This window comes from Pinus tabuliformis, chromosome 3_2, assembly GCF_031772625.1.
Source record: "Pinus tabuliformis cultivar Carrire ecotype Pingquan chromosome 3_2, CPIR1, whole genome shotgun sequence".
NCBI lineage: Eukaryota > Viridiplantae > Streptophyta > Pinopsida > Pinales > Pinaceae > Pinus > Pinus tabuliformis.
The window spans coordinates 195,851,080-195,873,502 of record NC_142302.1 but is presented as its reverse complement, the minus strand read 5'-3'; the positions used below and the strand labels follow the sequence as shown (position 1 = coordinate 195,873,502).

General features: G+C 37.3%; 1 protein-coding gene across 1 annotated transcript; it reads right to left on the bottom strand.

Moving 5' to 3' along the window:
• Positions 1–1,127: 1,127 nt before the first annotated feature.
• On the bottom strand, positions 1,128–21,272 carry LOC149180429 (DNA (cytosine-5)-methyltransferase 1B-like). The gene is made up of 11 exons (XM_089416122.1): positions 21,055–21,272; positions 14,963–18,006; positions 14,464–14,628; positions 14,031–14,244; positions 10,447–10,558; positions 8,873–9,020; positions 7,134–7,331; positions 6,549–6,827; positions 2,186–2,347; positions 1,826–2,044; positions 1,128–1,706 (listed from the first exon to the last, which is right to left on the bottom strand). Exons 1-11 carry the CDS (start codon positions 21,152–21,154, stop codon positions 1,566–1,568), a joined length of 4,782 nt encoding a protein of 1,593 aa, XP_089272248.1. The 5' UTR covers positions 21,155–21,272; the 3' UTR covers positions 1,128–1,565.
• Between the last annotated feature and the right edge of the window lie 1,151 nt (positions 21,273–22,423).

Below are 22,423 nucleotides of genomic sequence, written 5' to 3'. Positions count from 1 at the left end.
TAGCTGAGCACTAATCTTGAAACAAGGACACATAAGTCCCTGTCTTCCAGTGCATAACAGTGGTAGTAGCAATCCCCATAAAGTAAGTCTACAATGCCAGAAGGGCAACAAACCCAAATAAGTCACTTACTAATGTTCAAATGCTCCCAAATACAATTCCCACACTATTGAGACAAACAAAACCACCCTACAAAGTAAAAACAATGGATAGAGAGAATAGAAAGATCTCTTACACTGGACTAGAATAAATTGATATTACCATAGTGAATGCTGTAGGGAAGAGAGGTAAATACAAAACAAGCGAAGAGTACACCCACAGAGCTTTGGATACAAACATCGGTGCCACTGGACAGATCTTCACCGAAACTACGAACAGAAATGTCCAATGCAAGTACCTCTGATAAGCCCTATATGTATGCCTTATATAAACCCCAGCTCACTCTCACAGTAGATGATGATTCCTAATGGTTGATGTGATTGAAATCACAACTTCTATCATGATTGCAATGCCACTTCTTGCCATCCTTTGCCTCTTAAATCATCATTCAGACGCATGATGTATTTGGTTGTGCATTGCCCAAACTGGATCTCAGGAAAACATCAATTACCCAAGTATGCTTATTGGCATGCAATTCTAATCAATCTCAATTCACAAGCTAAAATGCATTAGCATTTGTATGAATCAACCAACCAAAAACAATACAAAGCATTTTTCTAATTCTCAAAGACAATCATTTTTGCTCCAACAGAAGCAATGTGAATTCTTTAACCTGGGTAGAGGATATCCATGTGTTTCACATCTTGTGCGCAATGCTAATAAAATAAAATGAGAAAAAGAAAAAGGAAAAGGAAAATCCAGTGTCAAACAAAACCAAGAACATATAAAACCCTCCTTGTATTTCCGTTTGCACTTAGGTTCTTTATCCATCTGGCTGCTTAGTATATCCAGGGTTAAGGTGGATCTATGCTAGTTATGTCTGTAAAACTTGCACTGATCTTACTAATCTCTGACTGGTCTGCGAGTGCATTGATGTTGACCAGGTATCTCAAATGAGTATGTCTTCCAGTAGACAAAACATTATAGCTTGGAACAAGAGCAAACCGAAAAGTACAGTCAACCAAAAATCTTTGTTTCAGTGCATATGCTGTAAAAAAAAGAAAGCACATTTTTTGATTGGCACAATAATAGTCCGGCATAAGATTAATGTCTGCACCAGATCGACACTCCAGTTTTAACTTTTAAAATCCCTGAGCTCTTTTATAGGCAAATGCACCTTTGGTTACCTACAAGCTTTGAGGAAGTGTGATCGGCCTCTGCAGAGATTAGTGACTTGGCTTACTTCTGCCTGCTCTATGCACCAATTGCATGATGAACAGGAGGAAATGCCCCATAATTATCAATGGCATTTAAAATATGTCCATATTAATTTTATACAAAGAAGCTTCTAGGTTTCCACTTCCAGAAAGGATTTATTGTGTCATCGACAAGTTCCTTCAATAAATGTCCAGTCTAAATTTGACAGTTAGTGATTTCAATTTGTATTATAGCAAACAGGTTATCTTTCTCAAGCCTCCAATCTTTTGGCATCAACTACTTCCTTCAATTTCTTTCCAAGAGCTGTTGCTAATGGTGGAGGCACAGCATTTCCAATTTGCCGGTGCTTGCTCTGAATAGTACCACAAAACTTGTAGCTGTCCGGGAAACCCTGCAAAGAGAGAAACCTCAACATTACAATTAGAATTACGAGAAAAATAGAAAAGAGTAAATAATGGTAATCTTAAATTACATCAGCTTCAATTAAAACGATGGTAACAAAAAACTTACTTGGGAACGAGCACATTCTCGAACAGTAAGAATGCGGTCTTGTTCAGGATGGAAGCACATGCCTACTTTGCCCATGGGCTGTGGATCTGTAATAGAAGTAGGGAAGTTCCCTTCCCAGTCCAATCTCCCAAACAGACCCTTCCACTGATTATGCCGATCTGCAGTGTTTGGCAAGCACCATGGTATCAAATCCACCAGTTGCCCTGTTGACAGTTTCACCTGTCCATCCAATGACAAACATGTCTTCATCAAAATTTAGTGCCCCATGAACAATATGCAACCTTGTCAAGTCCATCTACACAATGTATTTTTCTCTAAACTAAACTGAACTGAACCGTGCCAATAAATTACTTCACAAACCTTCTCTTCTGGAAGATCCCGCCAATCAGAACCTGGATGTTTGGGGATACGCTGGCATCGTATATAATTCAACTCATTCATTTCCTTGGATATATGATCATAAAGGATAGACTGCTGACCACGTATCTGCTTCTGAAACCAGGATGCTGGATCATTTCCATACTGCCAATCAGCAAAATTACAATGGTCAACAAGTTAATAATAAATACCCTTTTTCTAATAGTAGTTCATTCATATGAACAAAAATTTGAAAATAAGCAATTAGTAGTGCATTCAAGAGGCCTTTATAGAGGTTGCATACCATATAGTAGAGAATCAGCTATGATCTTAAGCATCAATATGATCTCGATATATTGTTTAAAAGTAATGTGTAATAACTATAAACAATTATTTTCAGTTTCATTAACAATGCAGCCACAGTAATAATCTATTTCACTTTGTCATTAGCACCAACCTTTAGCTATATAATCGAAATCTCAAAAAGAGATCTAGCTGTTAATAGTTGAAAATATCACCCATACCACATATTCACTAGCGGGAAAGTAACTAAGAAAATTGCCTGAGATCTTAAGCATCAATGTGATATCAATATATTGTCTAGTAGTGTAATGTCCTCTCCAAATTGATGGCTCATGGAGGAAGAAATAGCCTATCCAACCCCATAGGCTATAGTCTTGTTAAAGGGGTAAAAACACAAATTTTCCTATGATGGGGCAACATCCGGCAAAAATTGGGTCAGCTGGGACTTAAAAACCCCAAAATTAGGGGATGCACCCACAACCCCTCACATTTTGGAGCCCATGGAAAATCTATAAATAGAAAAGGATTGAGATCAAAGGAGGCATCATCAATTGTGGATCAAATCATCTATTTTCTTGAGCTGGAGCTCTGAGGGTTTTAAGACCCCTTCCCTTCTAAAGATTCCACCCTAGTTAGTGATTCTGTTTTTATCCTTTCTATTTTTTGTTCTGGCAACAGGAAAGTATCCTAACTGAAGGAAGTAAATTTGTGGTGGAAAATCAAGGGAAAAAGGCAGGACAAACTTCTCTGAGGTCTCTTTGAAACAAATCGCAATTTTCCGAGCAATGGGACACAGCTCTGAGGTAGCCAAAGTTTCTGAGGCCAGCATGCCAAATCCTCAGGGGCAGCTTGAAAATCAAGACAAGACCAGCAAGCTCCTTCCTGAAGCTTGACAGATCTTCCTAGATCAACAAAGTCTGGAATTGAAGCAGATCGAAGCTCTGTATAAATTCTCCATGAAATAAATTAATTTAAGGCAAATTGAATCTCTGTTGGACATCACCTATTCTCTCTGCTCCCAGACCATTGAATGATTAACACTACCTGTAGCGGATCTGAAGTACCCCAAAACCATTCATTTTGTACTACATTGAGACAGAGAGTCTCTGAGGTCTTATGCTCTGACAGTTCTGTAGTCATGGGAGAAGCTCAGGCTCCTGTACAGAGTCAGAATTATTGACTGAGACCAGAAAGGGCTCTGACCCAAGACTGTCGCACGATCAAGATCTTCTGAGGCAGTTAACGAGCAGAAAAGAGGGTTTGAAGAACTTCTGAAGGAAGTCGTGTACAGAGAAAAGAAAATTTCAGTCCTGAGCTAGCTGGTATTCTCTAAATAATTCTAGTAGTATAATTTCCAAGGTTGTGGAACAGTGTAGCTTGGAATATGGATTTGTTTGCACAAGAAGTTTAAGTCCTAAGTTGCAGGAAACGTGGCCCTAGGGGTCGTTTCCTCCCGGGAAACGAAACGAAACGCGTTTCCGCGTACCGTATGGCCTGAAAACGTGTTTCCGGTTGTACGGCCACGTTTCCCGAAACGGAAACGTGGCCGTACGGCCGGAAACGCGTTTCCAGGCCGTACAGCCCGCGTTTCCCAATTGAATTGTGTTTTCTTTTAATTTTTTTTTTTTCAAATTTGTTTTTTAATTTTCTAGATGTGTGTCTAAAGTTATAAAAGTGAATTTTTGCCCTAGTGTTGACATGCAGTTCATGGTAATGTTAAATTCTTAAAGTAAAAGTGATATTCTCCTTTATTTTTCATTTTCATCCTTTTACTTAAATTTTTAACATTACCATGAAATGACTCAGGATGTTTGAGAGTGGTTTCGCCCTCATTGGATTTCATATGGAGAAAGTAGAATTTTAGATCTCACTCAAAATCCAGCAGACTTATTTGTTTTTCAGGATTTCAGGATTGAGGGGGTTGCAATGTTTCCATTGGATTTTATCATGTACTAGGGTATGGAACTTCTATTTAATCAAGAGAACCAAGCCCTCTATGCAGGGGAAACTCCCAATAATCAAAATCATGTAGGGTACTAGGGTATGAAACGTGTATTTAATCAAGAGCACTAAGGTCATTCGACTATGTAGGAGGAGACTCCCAATACAACAGTGGTCCTTCTAAAGAATGGGATGTGGATGCAGAAAATCCTGATTTGGATCTCTCTCTTGCAGCCTTATAGTCTTTATTGTACTTGCAGCCTCATATATTAATATAAATAAAGGCTGTTTTTGAGATTTGGATATCTAATAAAGGTTGCTTTTGGATATTCCGATATTTTTATTTTCATTATGTGATCATTCATGAGTAAATGTGATGTAAATTAAATCTTAATGTTTAAGTGTAATAAATTATAATGTATCATTTATGCTTTATGATTGCACACACACACACACACACACACACACACACACATATATTTATTTAAATATTTTCTATATATATATATATATATATATTCGCGTTTCCCCGTTTCCAAAATTTGGGGAGGTCGCGTTTCGTATCGCTTCCCGTTTCGGAAACTCGTACCCGTTTCCCCGTTTCGTGCAACTTAGTTTAAGTCTGTTGAATTCAGTTTATATTGGAACTGTTGAATCTGGGTTGTATTGCCATTGTTGGTTTTGTTAGAGTTGTGTTAAATGTAATTGTATTGTTGAAAAGGATCACACTTATCGAATTTTCTGTCATCTGAACGAGAGGAAAAGAATTTGTTGAAAACCCTAAGTTACTTAAGGAAACCCTATAGCAAAATTTCCCTAGGATAGTACAAACAGTAATTTGCAATAATTATAAGCAAATAATTTCAGTTTCGTTAACAATGCATCCACCGTAATAAGTCATTCCTCGGTTTGGCATTAGCATCAACCTTTAGCTATATAAATTGAAATCTGAAAAAGAGATCTAGCTGTTGATAGTTGAAAATATAGCCCATACTGTATATTCACTACCAGGCAGGTAACTAGGAAATTGATGATAGGCTTCTACTCTCATTTACCAAATTGTCTGATGGTTTCACAAACTCTGGAAAGAAATTTAATAAATATGGAAGGGTGAAATAAAAAATGGTTCTAAATATAAAATGTTAGTACAAAAGGCAGCTTGCCATTTTGCCCTTAACTACTTATAAAGTAGTTTTATGCTACTACAGTTTCACGACTGCCTTAAATTTCTGCCACTACAAGATTACCTTTGAATTTTCCAATGGACAAGTTTTAAGGATTGTGAGACAGACCCCAAACTTTTATGATGGCATGGTGCTGGTTATAGAGGAGCCCTAATGTATAAGTAGTATTATAAATCAAAAAGAGCATCTAAGATAAGATGTATGTGATGTTGCAATGTCTTGTATATGAGTAAGCCAGAATTATACAATCAAGCCTGAAGATTTGAATAGTCTACATAACATGTTGAATTTACCCTCTAAATAGATATAGGGTTAGATTAAAGATGTTTTAAAACTTTAAAACACAAGTATTAAGAATAAGAATATACTTAGAGGCGGTAAAGACACCCTTGAGGTAATGGTAAAGACACCCTTGAGGTAATGACAAAAAAAAACTAAACAAACTAGATCGTTACTTTTTACTCAGTGCCACAACTCCCATACAGTTTGGGGAGAACATGAATAAGAAATATTTTATTCTATTCTCTTCTATTCTATTTTATCAAATCGTGACTAATCATACTTGAAATGACCAATATAACAATATGTGATATGAAAAACTACAAACACTATAGACCCATCTACATTCACAAGTTTGATATGATTTTTACACCCATATAGGAAGGAGGGAAATCTAGCAATATGTTAGTAGAAGAGAACATGACCACTGCAGACAAATGTGCACTTGCATAAGCTTCATAACAAATAAGGGTTTTGATGACTACAGATCTGCCTGAACCAATGCAGGATATACAAAGAGGAGAGAAATAAATCATCTACATTAATAACACAATTAACCGTTGACAGGAAAACAGAACTGTTTAAATGTTTCACAGCAATCATGCAAATCTCCACAATAGTAACAAACTGTAAAGGCTTATAGAATTGTGAAAACTTACTTTAATTTCCAGCTTGTCCGCACCATTGCCAACAGGAGGCAAGTCACCAATGGTATCCCTAACTGTAATGGAACGGAAAGGGGCACCTCCTGCAGCATCTCTAACAGCGGCATACTGAAAACCTCCAGGCAATGATATCTTTAGTTGAGAACTTCCAAAGACATGCATGGGCTCCGGCCAGTCAGGGAGTGATTCTTGAGGAGAAGCTGCCCAAATAAATGCCCTTTTACGAGACTGTGAAACACCATAATTTCCCGCTTGAAGAACTCCAAAACGAACCTGCCAATCATCATCCATCAACCAATAAAAATACATCTCAAAGTTTTATCTTTTTACCAAAAGGGAGTTGCTCTTACAGCCTAGGTGGGGAAGATCTCTGAGTGCTATCATGTGTAATATTAATAAAATAATATAAAACAATAAAAATATATAAATTTATCCTAATCCCAAATCTCTAAGTTTGTAACTCAGATTTTTGGATCCGTCACACCAAATAGATCTGAGATTAAGATAAACCCATGCTAGTTATAACATTGACAAAAGAATATATTTGTTTTGCCACAATAACTTTCAATTGGCAAATACCTGGTAGCCCATCTCCAAGAGTGATGCCAAAGTGAGTCGGAATGTTTGACCTTTATTGAAAGACACAAAATTCCTGACATTCTCCAGCAGAAAGAATCTTGGCCGAAAATAATCAGCATATGATAGAAATCCTAAGATCATCTCACATTGCACTTTGCTCCATGCTCTCTGATTGAAACGATTCATTCCAGAAAAACCCTGACATAAAATTTAAGCATTGTCTCAGACCCAAATTTTCCAAAGATTATTGAAATAACTGAGGAATGCAGTAACTATTTCTATAGCACGACAGTTTTATTTGATGTTGACTCTTATGAAAGGCCATATGCGTTAACAAATAAATAGAAGGATGACGGGTCAATTCAACTGATAATTATATCCTACAATCCGAAGAAACACAATTTAAGTTATGTTTTAAAACCTGGACTGAGAATTGGAATCGACCAAGGGTCAAATAAGACTTGACCATGTCCTAGACAGGTTTGAATTTAATAACTCAGTTCACTTTTAAAAAAAACATAAAATATTAAAATTTTAATGAAATAACATTTTAACGATTCAAAACCATTGGGGGAAAAATATGCAAAGTCTGCCCATTTATACCATGTAAGGGTAGTTCCAAGGGCTAGCTCAATTGGTCTAGAGCCAGACGTGAAGTTCTTTGATATTATTGCTAGTTGTTGCTGATCACGGATTCAACTCTTTGATTCCCTTGGGGTGAGGCCCCGTAATCAGGGACGACAGTTACCCAGTTTACCATCCACAAAATGTGGGAAAGTACTCCAGGGCTTCCAGTGCTTTCATTCCAAGTGAAAAACTATATATATATATATATATATATATATAAGGGTGAATACAAAATGGCATTGAATGTGATACATATCTTACACAAAATACATAATCAGCATGGCTCTGAATGGCCTCTAGACAACAAAAAACAGCATGCTATGATTTACTAGCCTACTGCATATCGCTGATCAACATGATCAAACATCAAACTCATCACCACTGCTGGAAACGAGATCCTCAGCAAAAGCATCTGGCTCTAAGTTCTCAAACTCCTTGTCCTCAAGGACATCTGCAGCTGCAGCAGTATTACTTGTAGATGCACAGGCTGCACAGCTACATTTGGGTGGTGCCACCGCCTACCATATCGAGATCTACACCTACGTCACATATTACTAATGGATCCACATCCAAATGAACCCACCCCAGGTCACTGTCATCTGCATCAAAATATGATCAATACAGCTCCAAATACTCAAATGAGAGAGGGGGGGGTGGGGGGCGCGGGGGGCGGGGGGCAGTCGTCTATTTATAAACAGGTTTTAGGATTTTAAGTGAGTGAAATAAGGTATTAACTTTAATATTTAAAAGAAAAAGTCTTTTCCATTAATCCGTGCGTTGCAGCACAGTGACAGGTCAACTTGACTAAGTTGGACCAGTTTGGCACCAAACTGGCCAAGTCAGTGGACAACTCTGCCAATTCAGTACCAAATCGGTCACCCAAACCATTTTGGAGAGCAAGTTAGTTTGGCAAGGGGTCAATTCAACTGAGTCCGAGTGTGAATTGACCAAGTTTTAGAACACTGGATTGAACTAGGATACAAGTGACAAGACTGTCACAAAGGATACAAGGCATCATTCTAGCGTTGAAGAAGCTTATGGCAAAATTAAACATCACCATTACTGTACTCCTAGTACTTACTCGAACAATAGTTAAGTGGAAAACTGATTACCTGACAAGGTGGCCCACCATTGATAAAATCCACTTGCCCTGGCATAGGTACGTTTTTCCTTTGCTCATCAGTCAGCTTTGCAGATAGCTCAGCAGCCTCTGTTGTAGAAATGCAGTCCTCCATATCCCCTCCCTTCTCCATAATGGACCTACCCATGCATCATTCATAGACTATTAAACACTAGAAGAGCATGAGCCATGAGAACAAACAAGGTAAAGAAAATTAATTTGAATGACAGATAATAGTCATGTTTAAAATCTAGTTGCGTCAAGCTCTCTACAGCTCAGTTTGGGGGAGATTTTGTCCCATAACATTACATTTTAAAATAATAAAATAAAATAATACTTATGCTTACAAATTAAAAAATAATATTGACAAAAAGATCTTTCAATGTCAGTCATAAATAAAATACTTCAATTTCTACCTTTTATTTTTCGTCAACTTTCTATAGAGAGATGAGACAAAGTAATTGAAAGTAAAAAAAATTATAATTTTGTTAATAATTGTTTTTTATTTTTTAGTGTGAGGGAGGTGTGATTCCTTCACTACTCAATATGGAGTTAACATGTGGCATCTAAAAATAATATCAATACTACAGTCCAATATGAAGGAGATGTGTAATTCATTTTATTGTGTGGTATATATATATATATATATTAGTGTCAATTATACATAAAACCTGTCAATGCCCATATTAAGCAACATAATTTTATATCGACTTTATATAGAGAGATAAAGTAATCAAAATTAAATATGTCCTTCTATTTTCACTTTCCTTTGTCAAAGAGATGTGTAATTTAGTCCATTCTTAATATGGAGTGCATTTTAAAAAATTAATAACAAAAAAATTCCGATGTGAGTTATAAATAATAAATATTTCAATATCATATGAGGGAGATTTGTAATCTCTTCAATGCTTAATATGGAGCTGACATATACATAGAGAGAGAGAGGAGATCTATTCCATGGGTATATGCTTTTCTACTTCTCAATATGAAAGGGACATGCATTTAAAAATATATTAATAACACAAAAATACTTTAATGTGGACAATGTGGGTAATAAATAAAATATTCCAATGGCCATGTTGAGTCAAATATTTCAATATCGAAATATATATATATAATGTAAATGAAAATAAAAAAATTTATTATGGGAAAAACATGTTATTAGTGTGTTGCTCGATATGAAAGAGATGTGTAATCCCTTCCATGCTCAACATGAATTCGACATTGTCAAATATATATATATATATATAAAGAACAAGCATAGATCCATGTTAATCCCAGATCTATCAAGTGCAAAGAGGGATGAAATCTCTTTCGGTGCAAAACTTTTTTCAAGTTTTGCACTCTAAAAGAGGTTTGCACCTCAAGAGATTTGATCCCTCACAAAGCTTGATAGCTCCAGATTTAAGATGGATCTATGTTGATTAAATAAATTGAGGAAAATAAAATCGTGAACATGCTTCTTAGTTTGAATAATCAAGTCAGACACCATATGTACATGGAGCAGTAGTTTGCAAGTCTAGATTTACCATTATGCATGAGACTAGCACTTCTAATAATAATTACCTCAATATAACATTGCAATTATCACAGAAAACCTCGGCTTCTGGATGATTTAGCTTGAAAGCCTCAGCAGCAGGCTCTTCATACTCAATGGCCCACTTAGTTAAGCTCACTCCTACAAAATCCAATAAAAGAATATCAGCTGCATAGTCATAAGTCTAGAACTGTTTATGAATGACATTTATTGCAACACCCCAGTTTTTAATCTCCAGAGACCAGATTAGCAATGTATATTGTAAATACGATGTACAGCTATGGACCAAACGATGTCATATGTAAATGATGTAAATTAAAAAAAATAATACTAATAAAAATAAAATACATCACCAGCTGCAGACAGATAAAAATAGAGACATGGTATGTACCCTCCATTTCCCTTTTGAATATCCCAAAAATCCAATCATTGAATGCATGTTGAAAGATTGGTTGGAAAAGTCACACCACATAGTTATTATTATTAAGAGCATGAGAATTAATACAATCAACCTTGAAGAATGTGAGTCAAACTTGCATGGGACAATTATTCCACCTAGCAAAAAGGGATGAAAAGAGTGCTAGTGCTGGGGGTTAGCAGGCAGCCATAGGGAGAATTGAGGACTGCCTTTTGGAGATGGAAAATGCATGAAGAGGGAGGTTGTTAGGCCTGTGAGTGATTTTCTATTGAAAATTCACCCAGCAGCAAGTGAGTGGTTGTTGTGAGTTTTAACTTTTTCCTATTGCAGCTGTAAATTCTCGGAGTCCCCAGCAGAGAGATTTCCTGGCCAAACTGTGTTGGAGCCCTGTAGGGAAGTGGAATCGCATGAGGGACTGTGTGGCAAAGGGGACCCCATTCCTTGAATTGTGCAGGTTGAGGGGCTGGTGGACTGGATTAGCTGTGTAAATTAGCTTGCTGTGAAAGGGCAGTAGTCAACCTTAGGAGCCAACTTTGCTTGTGGATTCACAGCCCCAATTTGGGAGTGACCTGCTTCTGAGAGAACTGGCGCAGCAAGTCTACATTTGGGTGGAACATCCCCCATCTGCAGTTGGTTATGGATTTGTCAAAAAGATAAGTGTCTTTATTTCACTGAGTTTATTTCATGCTACAGGATGAGCTTGATTGCTATGCATTTTAGTCTGTCTTTTAAGTGTTTTACATATTGCTGTATACATTAAATGGACTGCACACATGAAACTTTTAAAACTCTTTTACATGCATGAATGCTTGTCTCACTGCATGCATTTAGCTTAATGAATACCAAATTAGTAATGATCCTTTCCGAAAACAGGAGACAAAGTTAACTAATTTAATTATTTAATGTCATCTCTAAGGTGATATTGAGTAATTAAATTAAAATGTGATTATTAAGTGACTTAAATTAATGAAAAGTGAACCTTATAAAGTCACTTTAATTAAAAGAGACAGAACCCATGGTTTTCGGAATACCCATGATATTCTGATAGTCATCACAATAAAAGGAAGGCAGGGGATTATTGGTGGACAGGACAAAATATGGGATGGACTGTTTACTTTGGCTCTTGGAACTTGCTTGAGGGGTTATAACCCTGAGCATAATCTTCTTCAGTGGATCAATTACCCAACCTAGTTGACCAAAATAACTAGTCTTTGGTGTTGAAAGATTTCACCCTAGCTAACCTAACCTTCAAGGTAACCTTGAAGGAGGAATCAGTTGGATTCCTCACTGGGTGAATTTGTAGATTTAATTTGCAGGTGTGCTCATGTTACAGTGGACGGAAGAACAAGAGCAGGGAAATTTGAGTTATTTGCTTCAGGCCTTCATCTCACCAGGATGGTATGCAGCATAGGATCGAATTAAGGAGAAGATCCCCATCCCACATGAATGATGAAATCTTAAGAAGTCGAGAACCTGTAGCAATAAACACCTCGCAAACCTCCAAGTAGCAACAATAGTATTGGGGGATCAAGTATAATGGGTAGGTCCGAGCGAGGCAGCAAACCAAGACCAAATCCAATTTACAGGAGCCAAGCTGAGTCCGAATGTCTTTGTGGTAATTGGGATGCCCCCTCTGATGAGTTAAAGCGGATCTGTGATTTGATACAAGGAGGGACCGAGTCAGGAAAAGGTAGGCCGCTGCAAGGATCAAGTTAGTACAGATGGCAGTGATTTTCGATGTGGGGCCAAGTCAATTATATGCCAAGAGCCGTGTAAATAGTAGAGGACAAGAACCCCATTTGTAGTAGTGCACAATTGGTACCAGAAAACCATCACTGGAGGCCAAATTAAGGGGTCACCAAATTAGCAAGATTAGGATCATATTGGGGTTGCAAAGTCCCCCAACACACAGTTAACCTAAGGGTCGGGTCAAGAAATCAAGTGTGCGTTCAGATCAGTGAAGGTCGAATTCCTGAATTGGTCAAGACTCAATCAAGTCTGCAGGCCGAATTCCCCGTAGCTTGGTCACTATAGTTATTTAAGGCCAAGACTCATATTCTGGAGGTCGATTCCTCATAATTCCTGCAGGACCGAGTTTCAGTGCCTGGGCCGGGTTATTTTAAGTATGGAGACGAGAATGGTATTTGTTGAACGGCCGGGGGTCACTTCGGAGGAAGGTTGCCACAATTCAATCGCGGGGACAGCTGTCAATGTAGGTAGGGTTGCTGTAACAGCAGAGTGTGGGGAGAGTCCAATTTAAAGATTGAAACAGTATCGAACTCAAAATTCCTTCAATTATGGCCACTGATTGTATATCATGTTGCCAGGTTCCCGCTAATAACCGTAATCCCTGAGATTAATAAAATGGCAGTTGTTGGATGTCATATATTCTTTCAATTTTTATATTATTTTGTGCATTATTCCTGTTATAAGAAATCACACACTGCTGAATGCCCTAGTGGTTTGATAGAGCCTTAGGCCCAAAATTCAGTAAGACAAGTGTTTTCACATAAAGGGATATTAAAAAAAAATTGTTTATTTGCAGAGAGCTACATTTTTAACAAAACAAAATTTGTTGACCCCATCTACCATATACATTTTATGGAGTTTGGGGCAATTTATGAGAATTGTAATCAAGTCATGGAAAGAGAGATTGTTGGGTACATTAAAGTTATTCAAATAGTTCACATTATACTCTCATGCATCACTACACTTTTTGACATCCAAGAAAAATCTATATCAGCATATAATTTTCACTTATATATCCTTTACAGCCTCTATAAGTCAAAAGGATATGCTGATACACATTTTCCTAGATGTCAAAAAAACATAGCGATCACGCGCTTTGGTTCACTGGTATGTAGGGGGGACTTCAGTCCTCCCATCATGGGATTTAGGATTACCTGCACACCCTGGCTAGGGATGATGCCCCCTGGCTAGGGATGATGCCCATTGCAGTCAACCTTACGAGACCATGTTTACCGAGGGTAGCCGCCCCAAATTTTCCTTTGGAAAAACATAGCCTTTATAGCCAAATTTACGAGAGAATCTTAAACCATTTGCAACAACAATCATATGCAGCCTTTATTGCAGTTGCCTGGGCTGATTTGATCTATTTTGGATTCTTTTGTATTTTTACCTATAAGTGTTAAGTGTGCTTAATGCATGCATGAAAAACAGGGGCACCATAGGTACCTGATTGCTGTAATCCATGTGACAAGCCTCCACATCCAGCGAAGATGTCTAGTGTCAGAAGGCGATTCTGACATGAACTTTCCATTTTTTCTTCTGAAGGAAGTTCCTCTATAACAGCCTTTCCCTTCATCTTCACATCTTCTCTATCCATATGAGACTTCCCCTTTGCATCTGCCATGCTTTTTGATGAGTTCAGCTTAACATTTGCAGGCAGCTGCAAGCAACACTCAACAAGTTTCATGCAATTAATAATAATAATAATAATAATAATCTAATTTTGAGATCATGGTGTATGAGACCTCCTTGTTCATAGGATAAAGGACCAGCCTTCATACAGTGACTTGACTGTTAAAATCTACCCAAGTGTACCAATGAAAATCTGCTCTTTGTTGAATATCATAGTAAAAGAAAAGGTGGAAATAAAACTACTTACTTGCTTGACAGTACCCTTTGAGGGATCAAAGATGCAACTGCACCAGAAAGTATGTTCCAAAATAACATTGCCTGGTACAGCAGAAAATTGGTGCTGCCTCCTCACATCACATTTTCCATGTATTGTGCCCACACTTAGAGTAGCAGTTTCCTCACTGTAGTATACCTGTACAAATGATTGGAACTGTCGTTTTGGCTTTATTGAATCACAATTTAAAGCATCTGAGGCCCTCCGGGTATCAGAATTGTACTCAACAAAATAACACAAAGGCTGCCATTCCAAAAGCAACTACCAAACTACTCTTAAAATTTCTTTTGGCAATGTGTTACAATCAGTAATCATCAATCCAAATGGATCATCACCTGTTTGCAAATTGTGTACCATGATGTTTTTTAAATCTTGAGTATATAAGACAAGTGCAGGATAGAGCTATTACATTTCCATGGAACAAATGATAAACAGTATAAAATAAAAGCTGGGTATACAATTTGGCAAATACCTCCCTTATGTCAGCGGTGTAGGCCTTCTCAAAACCAACATCTTCGGGCCTGAAAAACCTTTTAACTGTAACCTTTACAGACTTCAGGTCAGCTTTCTTTAAGCCATTTGCAAGTTTGATTTCCAAAATTTGGCAAACGGCATAGGCTTTAAGTCCTTTATTTCTGCCTGCTTTGAATTTTTCAATTTCCTTTTCTTCTCCCAGTGACGGTAACTGCAATGGGTCTATATAAACAAAATCATGAACAAAGTAATCAACTCCTTTATAAGTAAATCCATCCCTACTTCGAAACAGTTCAAATTCCTTCTTTGTCTCATTTTCCCTTACTTTACAAGCATGACATTGCCCAGTCCCCAGACCTAAAGTGTCAAAGGGTAGGCTGAAAAATGCACCCTTCTCAGGTGAATACAAAGACTTGCAAAAGTATCCGGAGGGCAATTGCTTCTTCTCCAATTCCTTGGCTTGAACCCTATCAATTTCATCCGCAGCAGCATTTTCTTTTCTGTACTGATACCCCCAGGGCCGTCGTCTGATTTCCATGGTCACGGACCCTTTCACACTGTTCAATTCAACATCAACACATTGTACTGTCAAAAATACCTCCCTTACATCCGCTGCATTTCCAAGAACTGTCTGAGCTCCTCTTTCAAGAAGCCTCCCATGGATACTTTTTGTGCCGTCAGATTTCTCAAACATGTACTCCACAAAGATTAAAGCAGGCAAGTCATCCGAGCCCTCTGAATCAACTAAAACGACACCACCCACTGCCACAGTATCTCCATGTACCAAAGCACTCCTGTATAAAGGCTCTCCAGCAGGCAGTTTACCAGAAGACATCTCAACCCATTTTGCTTCCTTCGTGGATGATCTGTCCCTCCCTATTTTAACTGAAGAAGATGTTTTTAATGTATTCTCAGAAACTAAAATAGTCTCCTCTTCATCCTCGCTCTGTTCTTGATCTTCCTGTTCCGCAATCTCTTTCCCATCATTTTCCTCACAATCATTCGATCCCATGTTGGAGCTTGAATAATACTCTTTCCATATGCGATATATAAGCTTTGTAGTGGTTGCACGCATTTGTTTTAATCGGGAAGCTTCAAACTTAAGAGATGCCCTTGGATTCAAGTTTCTCTCTTTGATTATTACCTTCTTCTTTGTTAGCAACAATTTGGTATGTTTCCTTTGTTCCATCTTGTCAGATAGGCCAATTACAAATGCACTTCTTCTAATCAAATCATCAGGATATTCTGCAAATTGCTGCAAAATAATCTGCCCATGGACTACAACATACCTCTCTACATCTGCCAAGTTTGATGAAATAAATGTTGGTTCATTTCTATCTTGCACGGCAAGCTTCCTAATAACATCTGCAAATGAGAGCTTTGAAACACGACTCTGATTCTTCAACATAGTAATAATATTGATAGCAAGCTTTGCAGTTTTTAGTATGGGTTTGTACCAAGGAGCATACTGCTTTGAAGGTTTCCCTAGTCTGTACCAAGCTCCATCAGTACGAATTGATATGAAGAGCATTGAGGCTCCAAATTCAATCATCCACTCCTTGACAGCACTCAGATATATGTGAATGCCTTGTGGGGTTTCCAGATTAGAATCTGCTGATTGTGATTTAGAAGTATGGCTGTCAGAATCACCGTCCAGACAATACCCACTACCATCATCCTCTGTCATAATTCCTGAACCAAAAACCTCCACGTCGGCCTCTGTATTTGGCAACATGGGTAGAAGCTCAAGTGGAACAAACCTTGAATCAGAATTGTACAGAGACCAATCATGTAGCATCCTGCGAGGAAGGTCTTCAGTGGCTAAAATTGGAGTATCATCATCAAAGAAAACATATTCATCCATCTCATCCTCCGTAGACTTGTAGAATGCAGGCAAAGGATAATCATTGGCAATCTCGTTTTCATTTATTTTTATGTAAAATTTCTTCTTCCCAGCGGGGGCTCTTCGCTGGGTCTTCATAGCGTTCCAGTTCTCCTCTTCCTGTAGCAACCGAGCAAATTTCTCATCCTCGTCAACATCTTCTCCGGGTGATGAACAAGCAGGTGCCGAAATACCACCACCTTCCTGGATCTTTATAATGCCATCTTTTCCCACGTCTCTACAAATACTTATATCCAACTTCCTGCACTCGCTTTCCAAGGTCACAAGCGCGGGTAATCCAGAGAAAAACTGATCAGTACCAGATGAGGTTTTGTCCAAACCCATCAGCTGATTCGCAACAAACTCTCCATTGGAGACGACATAGTCCCTTCCATAAAACCGGCCAGTATTATTACCCTTCTTGGTATTCATCGACCTGATCACTCGAGCCACCATGTCATCAAATCCCAGTTCCGGATCGCCCCCATCAGGTTTTGACAAAGCTCTGTAGACCTCGATACACAAAGCAGCCTTCTCGTAAAACATATCAAAAAACTTCTTGTAGCATCCAGCAGGCTTCACACACATATACTCTGCATACCCTGTGGAAAACCACACAGCGGCCACACCATCCTCATACCCTGTGATGGACCATGACTCAACACGCCCAAACCCCTCGCATCGAAGCCCTTTCTCTTTATCCAAATCTCCAGATTTGGGCAAAATTAAGGCGGAGATGTAGATATCAATAACGTCCAGCATTTCGACTGGCTGGGACTTGCCTTCCTCATCATGGAGAATGAAATCCAAGATCCGCCTTTGCGGAGGATTTTCATTTCCATCTTGGGCACTCGCAGTCATTAGAATTCCCACATTCTCTTCATCTACCGTCTTTTCTCTCTTTGCTTCAATGATGCAATCTTCCTTTCTCAGTCTCAAGGAACCTTTCTCTCTGAAATCGCTGCACGAAGCCGCGCGCTTAGGCAGCTTCCTGGTGCTTGTTGGATCATCGACATCGCCATCGGCGTCTTCATTTCTGGGGCGTTTTTCCTTTCGTGAGAGATTGGGGGCGCTTTTCTTCAGTTTTTTGGAGCCCGTGTCGGACGCCTCTGATGATGCCAAGTATCTCATGCACTCCTTCCAACTCCGAAACTTCTCTCCTGTGAAAATGCCAAAAGGGTGTCATTAGCGAGTAAAGTAGAGTTGTTTCAAATCCCATCAACTCCCATCCAATGCCAAAAAGGGTGTCATTAGGGAGTAAAGTAGAGTTGTTTCAAATCCCATCCAAGTTTCAATTTTCGAAAGCCTACTTTATTTGCTCTTCATCTTAAGCGGATTGGTTTGCTCAAATAATTAAGTGTGTTTTGTTTGGAACTCCGCCCAAGTTCAAATCTCCACAGTTTTGTTTCAAACTCCATCCGGTTGAAATCTCGGGAAACGGATTGGTTTGCTCAAATAATCAAGTGTGTTTTGTTTGGAACTCCGTCCAAGTTCAAATCTCCACAGTTTTGTTTCAAACTCCATCCGGTTGAAATCTCGGGAAACACAGTTCCTCATTTTAGCTCAATATGAAAATAGAGTCCAATCTCAAATGCTATTGAGTTAGACACAGTTTCTCATTTTAGCGAAATATGAAAATAGATTCGAGTCTCGAATGCTAATCAGTTTCAATTTTTGAGGACATCTTTTGAGACTTAGTGTTTGGAAACGATGTACAGCAGTCTCACCCGTGTTTACAACGAAAAAAAGCTAAACTGAAATTGTTTCAAATTTATTGAAGTTTTAAACTCTCCAGACGCAATTCATTTTTCCTTTTTGCCTCGCTCTTAAAAAACGCTGAAAATTGTTTCAAATTTCTATATAAGGAAATGGTTTCAAATATATTGAAGATAGATGCATTTTTCTTCTGTAACTTTAGCAAAATAAAATTTAAACTAAAATCATTTTAAATGTATTGAAGAATCAAATCTATCCAAGTGCATTTCAGTGTTTTCCCTTTGTGCTTCCCGTAAAATAATTTTTCCTTTTGGACTCGCTAAAAAAAACCTGAAAATTGTTTCAAATTTTTACCTAAGGAAATGATTTCAAATATATTGAAAGTAAATACATTTTTTCTCTAAGTAAAATAAAATTTAAACTAAAATCATTTCAAATTGATTGAAGGGTCAAATTTCTCCAAGTACATTTAGGTATTTTCCCTTTGTGCCTCACTTAAAATTAAATTTTCCTTTTTGCCTCACCGTCAAAAAAACACTGAAAATTGTTTCAAATTTTTACCGAAAGAAATGATTTCAAAGTGTATTGAAGGTAGATGCATTTTTCCTATGTAACTCAAGTAAAATGAAATTTAAACTAAAATCATTTCAAATTTATTGAAGGGTCAAATCTCTCCGAGTACATTTTCGTACTTTCCCCTTGTGCCTGGCGTAAAACAAAATTTTAATTTTCCTTTTTGCTTCATGCTATCAAATTTAAACTAAAATCATTTCCAATTTATTGAAGGTTTAAACCTGTCAAGGTGCATTTTCCCTTTGTACCTCGGGTAAAATAAAATTTAAATGGAACTGTTTCAACTTTTGTGGGGTTTTAAATCTCTCGCGATGCATTTTACCTTTTTGCGTCTTATTTCAAATTTATTGAAGGTTCAGATCTTTCGCAATGCATTTTCCCTTCATACCTCACTTTAAAGAAAGGCAGGATCAGAACAGAGAACACCTTGGGCATTGCCATCTCCATCTCAAGTACAAAATAAACTACCCATTAACCAGACACAAGTAAAGAACCATTTTTCCTCTTCCTTGAACAACATCCGGACATTATCATTCTCACCTCAAATCCAAATAAAACTACCATTAAACAGATAACAAAAAGCCAAGGTTTGCGATGTTAATATTATAAGGAGCAATGTAGTTTTTTAATAAAATGATGGGGTAACTCCCTCTTCAAAAGCATTATATTAACCTCAGAACACAATATTTACAATATATACAATACTCGGATGATATTGCAATAGCTGCCTCCATTAACTGCAGCTCAACATGTATTCCGTGGGTCGAATTCGGGTGGGAAGGCAAATAACGCTCCATCCCAGCTACCCTGGATATTGTCCAGGTACAAGGAGCAATGTAGCTTGGCGAATGCGGCCATTGGGATTAGTGAAGTAAGAAGATTTAGATAAATGAAAACAATAGGCTAAATAGTCGGGTTTTTTGTATTGAAAATTATGGAAATTTTGGTAGGGATTTTTGTAAATCTAAGTTATACTTGTTAAATTTTAAGATTTTGGGTGCTCCAAAGGTTTTTGATGGTGCTAAATATATTTTCACTATCAAAAACATGATTCAAACACTGCTATGGCAAGATTTTTCGATTTTTTTGCCCAGATTCTGACCACTTTTAACTAGCCCAACAATTCCTCTGAACAATTCATCTACATTGATATTCTTCTTCTAAATAAAATAAAAAAATCATATCAAATTCCTTTCCAAAATTTCTAAGGATATAGACCTATTGATTAAGAATAGTGGAATAAAAATATTTAGTTAAATAAAAAGAAAACTTGCTTTAATTCTTTTTCTAAAATATTTATAAAAAACTTGAATATTTTCAAATTTTCAAATATATTCCAGGACACTTTTTAAATAACAGGAAAATAAAATCTTACTTACATTTATAAGAATAAATAACTAAAATCATAAATTTTAACCATTTAACTTATTCTATGCTTAAATCTCGAAAGTTTTTTTTATAGTCGAATCTAAAACAGGAAGGGTTCCCTGAGATGGATACAAAGATGCCAGCAAGCTACTTATTTTTCTCAAGCAGACCAAGGCTCATGAAAAAATCAGTTAAGTTGCATGACTTATCTTGTAAATAAAAAGCCGTAGATGGATACAAAGATGTAATGTTCACCAAGAAAAAAAAAATCAATTAAATTTCATGACTTATTTGATAAATAAATATCAAATCTCTCAAAATACAAACTTAATAACTTACTTTCAAAATAAAACTCAAATCTCTCAAAATACATATATCTCTGCTTGTGTTTAGAAAAAACGAACTCATACCAAAAAAACCAAACAAATATGACATGACATGACTATGACTATGACCATCCTCCCCTCGAGTCCTAATAAAACAACTATAAAACAAACCCAAAGGAAAAATTAAAACAAAAGGGTAAAAGCAAAACTTTCGCCTGTTTATACCTGAAGGAGCAATGTAAGTTCGGCGAATGCGGCCATTTGGAGTAGCGGTCTGCAGCACTGTTCCTCCCCGTTGTTGCCACTGGTCATGGTTCGACTCCATTGACGCCCACAGTCGATTTCAGCTTTTCCAGCTCGGTAGACTTGTAAATGCTGCGGAGCGCTTAAGGTAAACGAGGAAACAGAAAATTTGAAACTTTTTGACTCTTCGAATGGCTTCCCGCCAACGCGAAGAGCATGGCTAACTACTTCTCGCCAGCACAGAGGCCTCTCGAAATGAAATCTTCGCTTTACCTGTATCACTTCGACACGTGAATCTATTTGCGAAACGGGAAATCATTTCATTTAATGCCCAACTAACCACTAACCTTTGAGCCAAAGCCATTCTTAGTTGAGTAGTGGTGTATGGTTATATTTGGATTTTAGGGCATATCGGCCCTAGGAAAGAGTTTGACTAATTCATGGCCTTTTGCTTTTGCATAGCAGATAACAGGTGTAAGGTTCAAATCACTCTTACATAAATTGTTTTTTAATTAATTATTATTATTCTAACATTATATTAAAAATTAAAATCATAAATTATTTAATATATTATTTATTTATGGATTAGTTGCATATTCTAAATGATTCAATATCAATCTATAAAACGCATACGGCCACGGCCCCGTAATGTATGGATTTTAGGCCTGATATAGATATATGTTGTATGGTCCTTTACTTCTGATATGGACATATCTTGTCCTTGTCTCCACGTATGGAAGTGTCATCTCTTTACGATATTTGATTGTAAGTGGTTTGCATTTAGAATAATAAGGGTTAGGTGTCAATACGTATTGCAAGTGATATTTGTCTTATATGTAATGAATTAGTTAGTGCTTAATGGAAAGTAGGTTGGGTATTTAAATTCTTTCGAGGGTCAAATGTTAGGAAAAAGTGGTTGGAAAATGGTGGAGCGTTAGAGTTGATAGTCTTAATGTTGTTATTGGTTGTTTGGTTGTTTATTTATCGTGTTTTAGTTGGAGATTATATAAAGTTGTTAATAAGTGAGATTTTTTTGACAAGTTTTTTGGTTTATTTCATGATTTAATTTGTTTAAAATTTGGTAGGGATTCAATTGAAATTACAAGTTTGACAGGTGAATTTTTCACAATCAAAGTGCTCTAGAGGTTTTCGAGGTTGTTGAATCCTTATATGTAGTCAAAAAACCAGTTTAAACAACGCAAATCAAGGTTCCACCACAATTTTTTTCATCAAACTCTGATCAGAAATCTATTAGAAACTCCAAAAAGTCATAGACAACTCCACATAAGGAAAATACTATCACAAAGACACTTCAATAGGTCTGCATAGTCTTCAAAAATTGGTGCATAAG